The following is a 14,158-nucleotide window of genomic DNA, read 5'->3' on the forward strand; positions in this document are numbered from 1 at the left end:
TAATTTCCTTGGCCAGAGTCCTAATATTCTCCAGGGGATTCTAGATACTTCCAAAGTCAAATAGAAGAAACACGAGCATAAAAAAAATCTTGTAGTACCTTTTATTATAAATCACACACACCATCTATTTTTACATAATTCTATCTATTCTTCCATTCCAATGCACATGCATAAAGAAACGTCTGGTTTGATGTTCACCAGATGTGAACACTAGCTATTTCCGAGTGGTAGAATTTGTGGTGTTTTGCTTGAATTTTTTAATAATCATATCATTTGTATACATCCATCATTTAAACAAGATGAACTGGAAATAAGAATTAATGGAAGGGATATATTGGGGTTCAGTGTGGGAGACTCTTTCCTAACGAATGTTAAGAGGATAGAAGTCAAGGGAGCAGGAAGTGGGAACAGAGAAAGGTACAAATGTCTCAGCAACTCCCCTCCCTGTCCCACTACACCCTTGGGGCTACAAGTCCTGGTAAAAGAAAGGGGGCAGGTCCGGGACACAGGCCGCCAGATTGGGGATGCAGGCCACGGGGTTGACATTGCAGAGCCCAGCATCCTGGCCCTTCTCAAAGTAGACGCTGCCAGGGGAGAAGATGGAGGGATCTTCATCAAAGAAGTTATAGGGTCGGAGAAAGAAGCCAACTCTGTTTCCTAGAGTCACTGTATTGGGGACATCCTCAGCATGGGGGATATGCAGGAAGCTGGCTGTAACCCAAGCCACCAGGTCCTGCGGGAAGAGGGAGAGGCTGAGACTTTGGGCAGGCGAAACCCAGAGACCCACCCCTCTTCAGCCACAATCCCCAACCTCTAGCCTGGGCCTCACTTCCACCTCCACCCAGCCCCAGGTCCACATAGCAGGCAGGGTGACCTTGTGAGAAGCTCCGTAGGGTGTTCACTGTCCCCTGGGCTAATCTCACCTCAAGAGGGATGACCTGCATTGGCCCCTGAATCGGAGAACTGGAAACCTACCATTCCCTCCAACCTATGGTCAGGGGCTGGGCAGCCAAGACGTCAGGCTTCAGTTGCCCTTCTCCTCTGCCTCTAGGGCTACCAACCTCTCCTAAGAGGGTCTCATTGTTGATGAAGTCAGCAAAGGCCATAGTAGGGGTCCAGATGTCATTCTGGTAATAGATGCTGCTGCTCTGTGACTCCTTCTCCTTCCTCCGGGTCACCACGAGCTGGTATCTGACCAGGAATGTTGAAGGAAGGTGGTATCAGGAAATGTCAGGGGCCATTCTCGGCCTCGAAGTCCTTTGGACCAGGTTCTGTGGGAGAGCATTTCCCATCCCATATCTACTTGGAGCTGAGGGGAGGCACAAGGGTGAATGGTAAACCAAGGGCAGTGAGTTGGGGTCTTCAAGAGCTGGGATCGGGGAAGAGGACCAGTCCTTCCCTACCCCCCAGTGCCCAGAGCCCTCCTCACCTCCCCCAGCTGAGGGCCCTCTCCATGTCGCTCTCCAGGGGCATGTGTAGGCCGAGGGGGCTGTGGATCTGGATCCGGTACCCGCGCTGGTGACCCCAGGCATTAGTCTGGTTGCCAGCCAGATAAAGGTAGCGGGGAAGGGGCTCTCCCAAGGAAAAAGCTGTGAGGTCCTCCCTTCCGAGGACCTGCCGGGTGAGCTGTGGCCGCTGCAGGTGGTGCTCTGGACTCCAAGGGGCTGCCACAGGTTTAAACACCACATCTTCGGCTACCACCCAGTTTTTCAGCCCTGCCGGGGGAGGGGGGGAGAGGAGTTCCACACCAGGTGAGAGAGTCCCTTGTCCTCCCCCACGATGCCCACTGCGCTGGCCTGACAAAGGGCGGCAGAGCTCGTCAGAGAGCACCGTGCTGGGAGCCAGAAGGCCTGGATTCGAGCGCTAGCCCATCCTCTTTGAACCTCGCCCCTTTCAATACGGCTATGACCAGTCGCAAGTAGCTAGTTCCGTTTAAGAATTCAAGTTCCTCAGTCACACTGGCCACATAGGACCAGTGGCTAACACATCAGACAATGCAGATGGAGAATATCCATCACCGCAGAGCTCTGTTAGCACCGGTCTAACCGGGTAGATATTAGGCTGATTCTTTACTTTTCTCTCTCCATCTCTACAGCGGGCATAATAAAAGCTGTTCTGTGGCTGAGCTCTGCAAGTGGAAAAGCACATGCAGGTGGCTAGTTACATTCTTGGAACCATGAAAGAGAGATTTGTCTTGCAGGAGCTGCCTGGAAAAACCCAGTCTCCCTTCAGAGCACCCTGTATCTTCATCCCAGCTCTTGAAACTTTGCTTTCCACCTCCACAAGGTGGGGACCACTTTGAGGTTTTGTTGTTTTTGTTTTTCTGGGACTAGATTGAGATCTTATATTGTCTGGAAGTTCCCTAGAACTCGATTGCACTTGTAACGTACACCCACCTTCCCCACTTGGTGATGCTCTGCAGGTTTGGGGTGTCCGTGCCTTTAAACAGGAATGATGGTGAAGGCACCCAGCACCCTGCAGAGCACTCCCTACTGAGGCCAGCACTTCTGCTGCCTGTCCCTCGAGCTCCACACTCCAGGGATCCAGGACCTGTGACTCAACTTCACTGCCTGAGACAAGGCTCTTTAATGCCAAAAGTGCTGAAGAGAAACTTCAAATCCAAGTCCTGTTCCAAATATGTCAAAGAATAATTTAGGTAATAGGTTCATTTAGTCATTCTATTTTCTTAGTTCTCCTCCAACCCCAAACCGCATGTTTATGGTCTAGAGGGTAAGAAACCGTCTGACAAGGATGCATGGTTACAGAGCATTATTTCTGGGTAGCCACTTCTTGCCCCTTCTCCCCCACCCTCCTCAGCTTGGCAAGGGTCTGGTAGATATCTATTTTTTGTTCTGGGTCTAATAGTCCATAATTTGATTAAATTCATTATTTTGTTCTTGACGAAAATCCGTCAGGAGCACGAAGTCCTCTCTCTGCTTTGGGCCCCACTTGAAAAATCCCTTTCTACACTTGCAGCAAGCCTATTGCATGCCTGCTGTGTCACCAGAGGTCCGGCGGTGAGGACATGTGCTGGCAGGGGTGGGAGGACTCTCCCCAGGAGGACGGTGGGGCCACCATCCTATGTCCTGTTTATGAAATCCTGTGAAGCAACCCTCACTAGCACCCCCCACCCCCATGCCCCACGACCACCTTTACGCTGAAAACCTCCTTAGGCTGCTTCCTACCTCTGCGCAGGCCCCCGCTTTCCCCTCCTCCACTGTCCCCCAGAATCAGTAAGAAAACTCAGAGCCCCAAATCCAGCCCCAATTGCCGGGGCAAATTCGCTAGCCGCAGAGGCAGTCAAGACGAAGGCCACCAGGCCTGGCCATTGCATTCAAGCCAAGTTTCACAACCACCCCTGCGAGGTGGAGGGGATGGGTAATCAGGGCTGCGTAGGGCCACCCCTTCTACCTTCGGCCAGATACCCAGCACGCCCAGGATTTCAGGCTGACTGCAGCCGAATACGCTCCAATCAGCCCCTGCTCTGTTACCACAGTATGTTGTGCCTGCCTGCCCCTCTGCTGCTTCTGGCTCCATCTGGGGGGTCTCCCTTCCCTCTGCTCCACCCCGAGTCTCCGTTCTCACCCGAGCACTCACCTGCCACGTCCAGGTCCAGCTTGAAGTGGAAGGCATGCGTGTGCACTGCCCCCAGCACTCGATCCCCCACACGGTTTCCGAAGAGGAGGCTCTCCTCACCCCCACTCAGGAAAGCCGTGTTGATATAGCCTGTGGCATGAACCCGCCCTTCCAGCGCCCCATTTGGGTGCAGTACAAAGTCCCAAATGTAGTCATAGTTGCCTACAGATGACACAGACCTGACTACAAGGGCCGAGCCAGCCAAACCACCATAGAAATGACTCTCGAGGTGATTGTGGTGCCTCCGAAGGGGTAGTCCTTGTGCCTCCTCGAATACACACACAGCCCCTGGGAGCAGCTGGACTGCCCCTGTGCCCACTAATACGTGGATGTCCACCATTGTAGACTGATAGGGGCAGTCGACACCCCGAACCAAGCCCCGGCTGTGACGGCCAAGTCCATAGCTGCTATCCAAGTATCTGGTCATCATTGTCTTGGGTGAATCGGCACCATAGACGGATACACACTCCTGGACACTGACTTCGTAGGCCACTCGCTCGCCCCTGAAGCGAATATCAAAAATCCTCATGCCACTGAACACCCCATGACCAAAGGTAAATGTCCAGAGGGAGGATGCCACCAGGTTCCCCTGCACGCTGTACTGGGAGCCCTGAGGTGAGAACTGAAGAGGGGGGAGAGGACCTGGGGAGGTCCGGGACTTCAAGGATGAAGCCCCATTTGGCAGGGGGAGAGGAACACTAACCACTTCCAGGCGGCCAGCCTTAAACTCCCATTCCAACTGTCCCAAGTCTGCATAGTAGCGCCCAAGGTAGAAGACCCGTTGGACAGCCCAGTGGGCAGGGTCCAAGGCCCTGTGGTCCAGCAGCAGCTCCAGCCCCACCGGGTGAAGGAAAATCCCAACACCTGAGATGTTATGGTAGAGGGCTATCCAGGTAGCACGGTCCCCTGAGCGCAAGCCACTGGGGGTGGCATGTAGAGGTGCCAAAGTGGAGCCATTGTAGTTTAAGACAGAAGCCAGAAAGCCTGGGGCCTTGGGTAGCTCCACCTCCTTCAGATGCTTCCACATCTGGGCAAACTCAGCTCCCAACATGGGGCGGCGGTGGTAGGGGAGGGGGCCCCCGTGACGCTCCACGGTCACATCCCGCAGGTAGGAGGGTCGTGGCAGCGGCCCCACCACCAGCTCACTCACGTTGGGCTGGGGCTGTCCGCCGAAGAAGACGATGGCCAGTGCCTCCCGGGCAGGTGGGGGGCTCCCCCTGTCCAGGTGGGCCAGGGCGGCGGCCTTGGGGGGCAGGTGCAGCTCCACCGAGAAGATGCAGTTGTCCGAGGGGCGGGCCTGGGCTGCATCCACCAGGCCTGGCCCTAGCTGCTGGGTCAGGAAGCTCGTCACAGCTGTCAGCTCCTCTCGGCTCAGGTCTGCAAACAGCTGGCTCTGGCCGGGGTGTGTCCAGGCCTGGGCACTGGGGGACACGGAGGGGCAGCGGGGAGGCTGGCTGGAGCCACCTTGGCTGGTCAGCAAGACATAGGCCAGGGCAAAGATGGTAATGAGGGACAATGCCAGGAATACGAGCACTACCTTGAGATTCATGGTGAATGCGGAGAGCTAAGGAGAGTCCTACCAGCGGCTCCTTCCAGTTACGAACATCAAATCAGGGCTTATATTCAGTAGGATGGATAGGGATGGAGAAAACTCCACCCTGTGGGCTGGACAGGAAATTTCTGACCTTAATTTATATAATTCTGTTCCAATTTTCTGTTCCGTGGTTTGGCTCCGGGCACTCCTTCCACGTGCATAGGCTCTCCCCTGCCCCTGGGCTCCTGGCCGCCGCCCGACAGGAGTCCTGACTGCTGTCACTCAGACCAGACTAGAGGGCCATGTGGATTAACTCTAAACTCCACCTTGCACTCAGAACAGGTCTGAGGGAGAATGCAAACCTCAGACGCCCAGTTAAGTGCCGTGTGCTGCAGGCAGGCGCCAGAATTATCCATTTCCCTGCCTCCTCGCAAGGACCACCTGCCAATATTCCCACAACCCACAGCCCAGTTCAGCAGTAAGTGCTTGGCCGGCTGCCAGAGGCCAAGCCCTTGCTTGGTAAAAGTATCAGGTCTCTTCTAGCTAGTCGGGGGGAAAGGAAAGGTGAGCACCCGGGCTCAGCGGTCAGATCACTATGCTATTTACTTCTCATGAATTTCACTGTCCTCACCCATAAGGGAGGAGTTGCCTACCCCAGAGTCATGAAAATTAAATATGGTCATTCACATAAAGCACTTAACAGAGCCCAACACAGGGGAGGCATTCAAAAATTGTTAGCTACTGCTACTGAGCTCTGAAACAGAATACAGCAGACGTTCCTCCATCATTTCAGACCTTAAATCTCTTTTTGCAGAGAATCAGTGAGGGAAACACTGGGTATCAAAAGGCTACTCTGCTAGGTTGAAGTTGAGGAAGCTTTATTTCAGAGACAGCTAGAATCCTAGATGGTCCTCCCAAGTCATTGGAAAACCCAGAGCAGGAATCCCTGGCATCTCCTCAAGAAATTTAAGACACTATTCAGTGGGGAGAATTCATCGAAGGTCAAGAAAAAGAGCCGGTAGGCTGTGCCTCAAACCAGGTGATCCCCCAGCCATGGAACTAGAGCAGCCTCTACTGGCAGTTCCTGGGTATCAACGGGCAGAGGGAGCAAGGCACTGCCATCTGGGCAGGTTAGACAGAAGCAGCTTAGGTTTAGGAAGAGCTAAGTTTCACATAATTCAGACTGACCACAAATGAAGGACCCACCCCTGCCTCTTGGTAGGCAGAAGCCTCAGCCTTTCCACTATTTGAGAGAAAAGAGGCAGCTCAACTGGTATAAAAACACCCAATAGGGTGGCTGGAGGTGTACGTGGAGGTGGGGGGTCCCACAGGCACGCACCTGAGTGTGGGAATGTCCCTAGCCACCAGAGCATCGCACCAGGGTCTGCAGCTTTAGAAAGAGGTCAAAGTACCTGCATTTTTAATAATTTCTTGACATGGTAAAAGAATTTTACATTACGATCCAAGGGTGATAGAGTGAGAAGGGGCAGCAGAATAATCCAACAAACAAAAAGGGAAACTGAGAAACACATGTTGGGGGGGGGTTTAGCTGGAAGGGATCGGGAGGGTAGGTAGGGGCACGGCCCAACTAAAATGCAATTGGTTTGTTACTGAGTACTATTCATGGGAAGACAGCATCCTGACTCCTTCTCTATAGCATACTGGGAGTAAAAATGATGCAGCTGGGTGGAAATGTGATTGGGGTTGAAGGCAAAAGGAAGACAGGGGAAGAATTAAAGTCAGAAACAGACACAGAGAGAGTCACTGGCAGGCTGACCGCAGATACAGACCCTCCAGTAGCGGCAGAATGAAAGTGGGGCTTTGAGGAGGGTTAGGAGAAAAGCTGTAACAAGTGAGAGCTTGGGAAGATTTGAGGAACAGGAGGCAACTCTTCTGTGGTTTTGACTTGCCCAGTGGATTTTCACATACACACAACGCATACACGCAGGTGTATGCACGTACACACACATATACGCAGGTGCTGCTTTCCTTGGAAGCACAATACTATAAATAAGAGAACTATTTGTCCCACAGGAAAGCCCAACAGAAGCAGCAGCGTCTGGCCTTCACAGCTGCAGACAACCCACCCCGATTTACAACTGGCCTAGAAGAGGCACCCAGGAGTCAGAGGACCAGCCTTTGCAGTAACGCCCCAAAAGACCCGAGTCGCAGAGGAAGGGGCCTTCCCCCAAATCCTCTGATTCTCATCTCTCCTCCAATTCATCAGCCTCTGGGCACCGAGAGGCTATATATATATATGATAGCAGAACGATGGGCCCCGGTAGGTGAGGACAAAGACTACTATCAGCTTCTGAATGATGTGTGTGTGACAGAATTCATGGGATGGGGGTGACGGGACACAGGAAAACAACAGACGATGGGATGGGGAAATCAGATGATGGAATAGGAAGGCATGTGCGTGCATGTCTGTACGTATGTGTCTATCACACACATATATGTATGTGAAAATCCTAGTTATAAAAACATCTCAAGGAGCTAGGGACTTGGCAGAAGGCCTAAGGTGTTTCTTGTCATGATCAGGTTCAAGGTGGGATGTATGCAGATGGGAGACCCTAAGTTATCATCAGGGAAACTGGGGGGAGAATCCAATGTCCCACACAGTGGCAAGAGACACTAACCTTACATCAGAGAGGAGCTGGACAGCACCCCCAACACCTAGCACTTTCCTTCCAGTTCCCTAAGCTCTAATCAACTAGTCAACAGAAGGGGGGGAAAAAAAAACAACACACAGCTCAAGACACAGGAGGGCGAGGGCAGGGAGAGAAAACACAAGTATTCTTGTGCCAACGTCCTGCACACACAAAGCTGGACTTCTCCAGAAATTAGGACATGTCAGGTGTGGGGCATTAGGGAAGGAAATAGAAGAGTTCCTGAGGCCTGAAAAAAGAGGTAAACACGTCACAGAACTACATGAGAGTTTCATTAGACTCTAACTAAAAACAGAGAGAGGTGGGATTACTATTTCCAGCCAGTTTCCCCATCACGATAGTCATGTAACAAACCAAGGCAATGTCGGTCTTGAGCCAGACTCACAGAGTCCCCTGGCCCTGGCCCTGGCCTCAGTACAGTGTCTCTGCATTGCTGCTCCGGGGCCGTTTGATCTTCTCGATATTTTTCAGGATCATGTCATGTAGAGTGACCTGGGAGAAGAGGCCAGGGAATCAAATTTGTTCCACCCCAACCTCCCAAAGAAACCAGATACCCCCCACAAAGCCCCAAGCAATCATATGCGGAATCCCAATCTCACTCACTAGAACCCCAGCTCAGGGATCCCAACACCAGGGATCCCTGGGAGCTTCCCAGGCCCCAGGCGTCTAATAACAACTAACATTTCTTGAGCACCTATCATAACCAACAATTGGTACTGGGTCTTTCAACGTGTTACTTTATTTATTTATTTATTTTTAAAGATTTATTTATTTAAGAGAGAGTGCACGCATGCACATGAGTGAGGGGGAGGGGCAGAGGGAGAGAACCTCAAGCAGACTCCGGGCTGACTGTGGAGCCTGATGCAGGGCTCAGTCCCACTATGCATGATCATGCCTTGAGCCGAAATCACGAGTTGGATGCTTAACAAACTGCACTACCCAGGCACCCCTATTTCACTCATTTTTAAAAACCATCTTTATAAAAAACAAAACAAAACAAAAAAACCCCATCTTCATGCCATAGATACGATGTTCCATCTTACAGATGAAAAAACTGAAGTTTAAGGTTCAACAACTTGCTCAAGGCCAGATTACAGGAAGAATTGGCTCTGAACCCGAGCCTGTCTGACTCCACTGCCCACACCTTCACAACTACACTGCACAACACTCCCTGCCATCCAGACAGAAAGGAAGATCCCCAGCCACACACTCTCAATGAGCTCCTAAGTCTCAACACTCAGCTGATGAGAATTTACCCTCTTCATTTTATCCCACTCCATCCTCCATCTCAAACCCCAGGGAGCGGCAAGAGAATGAGAGCCAGGACAAACAGCCAGGGTGACTGAGGGCAGGGACCAAGGCTACTTACATACTGATTCCTTAGCTCTGATATGATGAGCCGAAGGCTGATATATTCTTTCTCATCAATCTCTGTCACGGTGCGACGATAGTCCTCCTGAAAGGAGGCAGGAAAAGGCTAGTTCTCGAGGCCAGCCTGTCCATAGGCAGCTCTTGCCGGGCAATGGCCACTCCTCCCTTTCCCTTCCACGTACACCCTCAGACCCCAAACCCTTACTTACCACATGGGGATATTTAGCTATTTTAGAAACCAATTTGGCTCTTGTAATATAATATCTAAAAGGAGAGAGAAGAAAAGGAAATTGCAGGAGACCCTGGACAGTGCTTGCCATGTCAACAGCCCCCAATTCCTGGGCCAAGCCCAAGAAGCCCTACCTAGATATCTGGTCCAGATAAGATGCAGCTTCACTTTCAACAGTTCTTAGTTCTGCAACTGTCTCCTCCTAAAAAAAAACAAAACAAAACAAAACAAAAAACCCAGGTGTTGAGGTCAAGTCATTTCCATGTCATCCAAAGAGCAGACCAGGGGAAAACAAACAAAGCAGGTTGAAAAGGAGAGTAAGCCTTCTGAACCTTCCTCTCCAGTTTGTATGCAAGCACGTTACCTGAATGGATACCCCGAAGTTGTTCCCATCTTCTATCCTGGGAATCAAGAGCTGTACCCACATTTTGACCTGAAGGGTGAGAGAACCAATATGTACATATGAGGATCCTTGTTTTTTCTGCCGAAGCCATGAAGTATACAGCCCATGCTGCTAGCTAGGACCAGATGCTGGGAGCAAGGGAGCCAAGATACTTCATGTGCTAACTCCTCTATCATCTCCACGCTTCCTGCCCCACATCCAACACTTTTCATAGTTCAAGCCAGGCTTTTTGGGATCAGCCCATAGGTCACTAGCCCCTGCCTCACCGTGTTGCATTTCTCAATCAGCAGCCGGATCTCAGGTTTCACTTTCTCAATAATGTCCACTAGCTGCTGGTTGCTTTTTAGCATCCCATTGGGCATCACGAACACCTTGGTTCCTGGCAGGGACATGAAGAAGGTCAAACGACTGGGGTGGAGGGCAGGACATTAACACCCCCACCCCCCATCTTTCTCTCTCCTTCCCCAGAGCCATGAGATGCTAAGACCTCTGCCTTTTATCTGCCACAATCCTACCTACAAACCATGACCCCACCAACAGAATCAAAAAAAGAAAATGTATGGATTAACAAATGAGTGTCTAAAGTATGCCAAAAGTCTAAAGAACAAGGAAATGAAAATACGCTCTAAAGATTTAATGCACCAACGATTACTGAAGAGAAAATAACATGGAACTTGAACTTCTGTGAAAAACCTGAAATGTGCAGCCACCTCCAACCTCTCTCCCTTGGCAGTCTGCACTAAGCAAAGCCCTCCCTGTTTACTGGGACATTAGGTTTTGGGTGCTAAATTATGACCACGTTTGGAGAACATGGGAATGCAAACTCTGGAAAATCAAGTCTGATCTTATTTCCTGATCAGAGACTGCCAGATCGATCCCCCTGCTCAGGGCTGCAAACCAGGGAGTAGGTGTGGTAGGGCTGGCTCTTACCTTGGAAGGCCTCTTCACACTCATCCAACCTTCGCTTCTTGTAAGTGGGCTACGGATAGAGACAGGAATTAGCCTGCTCTTCACACCCATATCCCCATCACAAGTTTCCCTTTGGGTAACTTTGCCCCACAGGTTGTTTTAATTTATACACAATTTTCTAAGCACATACAGGGCTTTAAGGATAGATTCTTGCCACAAAGCAACTTACACTCTAGTTGAATATGTCAACTGACATATTAAGCACTTGGGGGGAGGGGATACTATAAACAACAGGAAAAATGAACCAGTCAATGCAGGGTGAGTATCATTAAGGGAATATGTACACATCTTCTGGTTCCACAAACAAGCACAATATTCAATCAACAAACATGTGCTTAGCACCTGTTATGTACCAGATATAGAACTAGGTGCTGGGGATACAAAGTTGATTACGACAGCTTCTGCTTTCCACAATTGCAAGCTCTATCAATGAGACAGTAACTCAAACAACAATACAGTGTTATCACTGTTATTATAAAACGTGGTCATGTAACTGACAAGCACTAGGTGCTAAAAAGATACCTAACAAAGACAGGGACTACAGTCCAATACACAATAAAAACTGCTCATTCTGTAACAATACTCAAGACACTGACACGGGGGCACACAAGGGACTTAGTTGTTAAGCGTCTGCCTTTGGCTCAGATCATGATCCTAGGGTCCTGGGATCAAGCCCTGCATTGGGCTCTCTGCTTGGCAGGAAGCCTGCTTTTCCCTCTTCCACTCCCCCCACTTGTACTCCCTCTCTCACTGTATCTCTCTCTGTCAAATAAATAAATAAAATCTTTAAAGAAAAAAGAAAAATAAGACACTGACATAGGTGAGAAAAATCTTGCTTAGAGCCACAGGGACAGACCAGACAACCTGAGGGAACCTGCAGCTATCAGTCTTATGTGGCACTCACTCTAGGACAGAGTAGCATCAGGTTATACACTTCATGCTATAAATGAAAATCAGGGTCTAAAAGTGGTATACTGGAATCAGCACGTCTGTAAGAGCCCTCATTCCTAGATCCTAATCCCACTGTTTCCTCTGTACATATTCAAATTGACTAGGAAGAGAATAGAGAACTACTGCTTCAGAATACAAAGAAAAACGCAGGACACTCACACCGTCCAGTCCATCATGGCTATTGGTGAGAAGAATGGGGTCAGGGACTGGGAGATTCATGTCTGAGTGGATCTGAGTTAGGTCATGGATGTTTAGGATTGGTTCCTGAAAGAGAGACACCCACCCCCAAAACAACATTAGTCTTTTCAAAATGAACAAAGAAGTATTTCATTTGAAGGGCAAGAAATAGTGTTTTACTGTACAAAACAAAATAGAATCAACACATGATTTCTCCCATTTGACAGAAAGACCAGAGCCAAAAAAAAGGGGGGGGGTGGTTTAAAGAAAAGAAAAGGGTCTCTCTCACCTTCAAAAAACTATCGAGTTCTAACAACTTCTTTGGGAAAAAATTTGCCACCAAGTCTTCTGCCTGAAGATGAAGGAAAATACACTTCAATTAGTAACTGCGGGAAGGTCTCTCTCTATAGATCTCTTCTCTGGGAAATTCCGAACTATCAACCAACACTTATTTTTCTATTTATTGCACTCACCTCACTTGTGATCCGCTCCCTGAAAGAATCAACCTAAAATTAACAAAGAGAGCAATTCAGTAACAGCAAGTCAGCACCTGGCAACAGGGGTACCAGCAGGATAGGAAAGCCCAAATCCAGCTGTCTTCCCCTCACCTTATAATTGTAATGAGAAGCTGAGAGGCCCCCAGACTGTAAATACTTTATCTTTTTGAGGATCCATTTCTCCATCTCAGGAGAGGGAAGCGGGGCTTGGGAGTAGCACCCACCTGTCTTCCCTCTCACCCTCCCTCCCTGAGTCTGAAGCTGTCTGAATTTGAGAGCAAACAAAAGGCAGGTAGACAGGGGAGATATGAGCTCACAAACGTGCCAAGCCCCCATCCAGACCTAGCCTTTGATACCAAGCAGGTCTGACACCAAGGGTAGGGGCAGAGAGAGTAGCAGTAGCATCCGGAGGCGGGGACGTTGCTGAGCTGGGGGACTTCCAGCTGTCACTGGCCTAAAGTGCTGCGTCCACCACGTGTCTGCGGAGGTCTCACCGGGGCTCTCCACCACCAGACGTGGTTCAGAAGGCCACCCTATAATATCCTCTCCCCCGATGCCATCTCCGGGAGTGGGGGGCTGGGCTAAGCTGAGCGGAAGCTCAGAGCTGGTGTCCCCAGGGAGACAAAGACGCCATGGGGAGTGGGAAGCCGGTCAGACTGCTTGGGGATCGAAGCGAGGGGTCAGGAGGCCCGGACCGGTGCCGCTACCTTGAGCTTCACTTCCTGATCCACCTTCAGCAACGAGGCCATGGCCGGGCCGGGCCGTGTCCGCTCCACAGGAGACCGGAGGCGCTGTGGGCTCCGGGGAGGGGATCAGAGGGACGGGAAGAATCTCGGCTGTTCTAGGGACGCGGCCGCCCTCGCTGGCTCACTCACTGCTCGCTCGCTCGCTCCCTCCCTCGGTGCCGTCCGCCCGCCCGCCTGCTGCCTGCTGCCTGCTCGCTCTCTCGCTCGCCCTCCCGGCTTTCGCCGCTCACGCCGGAAGTTACGTCACAGCCAATCGCCGGGACTCCGGAGAAGCGCACGTGCCCTGCGCAGCCGCGCTAGGGTCTAGCACTGGGCGCTTGGGGCCGGACTCGTATCCCCTGGCTTCCTGTGCGGGGTAAGGGTGAAGTGGGAGGGAGGGTGACAGAAGGTGGTTTGCTGAAAACTGAGCATTAGAGAGACTCGAATACTGTTTGACCTTCTATTAGGTCGGCGCTTGCCCTTGCCGGGGGGAACCTTCTGAACCGCTGCCGCCTCGGGGACTGGAGGACCACGCCGTCGCGCCCCAGTGACGTCGGTCCAAGGAAGCCGGCGGTCCCGGCGCGGGACTCGGGGGGTTCTAGTCTGTGATTTTTGCTGCCTCCTCCCGTCGGCCGAAGCCCTAGTGTTAGGCTGGAGCCAAACAGAAGTCAAATCCTGTGGTACCAGGCTTCCCCACCTTTCTCCGCCACTTACTCTCATACACTTCGAGACCTCAGGGATTAGCTTAGCTGCCTGATGGGCAAATTGACACCCAGAGTGGGGCACTGCTAGTCCAAGGCTGCATAGTATTTCCAGTAAACCTGGACCATAACCCCGATCTCCTGACTTACAGGACGATGCCATATTCTATTTTCCTAATAAGAGGCAGAGACCATAGCTCTTCATTCATCCATTCATTCGGTCTCTTAACACTGGTTATTTCGCGCAATAAAATAGGGGCAGGACCCTGTACTAGGCCCTGGAACAGCATTGTCCC

General features: G+C 51.0%; 2 protein-coding genes across 2 annotated transcripts; both read right to left on the bottom strand.

Moving 5' to 3' along the window:
- Window positions 1-104: 104 nt before the first annotated feature.
- Window positions 105-5,993, bottom strand: AOC2 (amine oxidase copper containing 2). The gene is made up of 4 exons (XM_044247856.1): window positions 3,598-5,993; window positions 1,430-1,715; window positions 1,062-1,191; window positions 105-733 (listed from the first exon to the last, which is right to left on the bottom strand). The coding sequence occupies exons 1-4, from the start codon at window positions 5,183-5,185 to the stop codon at window positions 467-469; spliced, it is 2,271 nt and encodes a 756-aa protein (XP_044103791.1). The 5' UTR covers window positions 5,186-5,993; the 3' UTR covers window positions 105-466.
- Window positions 5,994-6,555: 562 nt separating this feature from the next.
- PSME3 (proteasome activator subunit 3) lies at window positions 6,556-13,399 on the bottom strand. Its single transcript, XM_044247855.1, has 11 exons — window positions 13,144-13,399; window positions 12,413-12,445; window positions 12,229-12,291; window positions 11,922-12,026; window positions 10,773-10,821; window positions 10,109-10,221; window positions 9,804-9,872; window positions 9,574-9,641; window positions 9,420-9,474; window positions 9,209-9,295; window positions 6,556-8,331 (listed from the first exon to the last, which is right to left on the bottom strand). Exons 1-11 carry the CDS (start codon window positions 13,183-13,185, stop codon window positions 8,251-8,253), a joined length of 765 nt encoding a protein of 254 aa, XP_044103790.1. The 5' UTR covers window positions 13,186-13,399; the 3' UTR covers window positions 6,556-8,250.
- Window positions 13,400-14,158: the final 759 nt, after the last annotated feature.

Source organism: Neovison vison, chromosome 5 (assembly GCF_020171115.1).
Source record: "Neovison vison isolate M4711 chromosome 5, ASM_NN_V1, whole genome shotgun sequence".
NCBI classification, from domain to species: Eukaryota; Metazoa; Chordata; class Mammalia; order Carnivora; family Mustelidae; genus Neogale; species Neogale vison.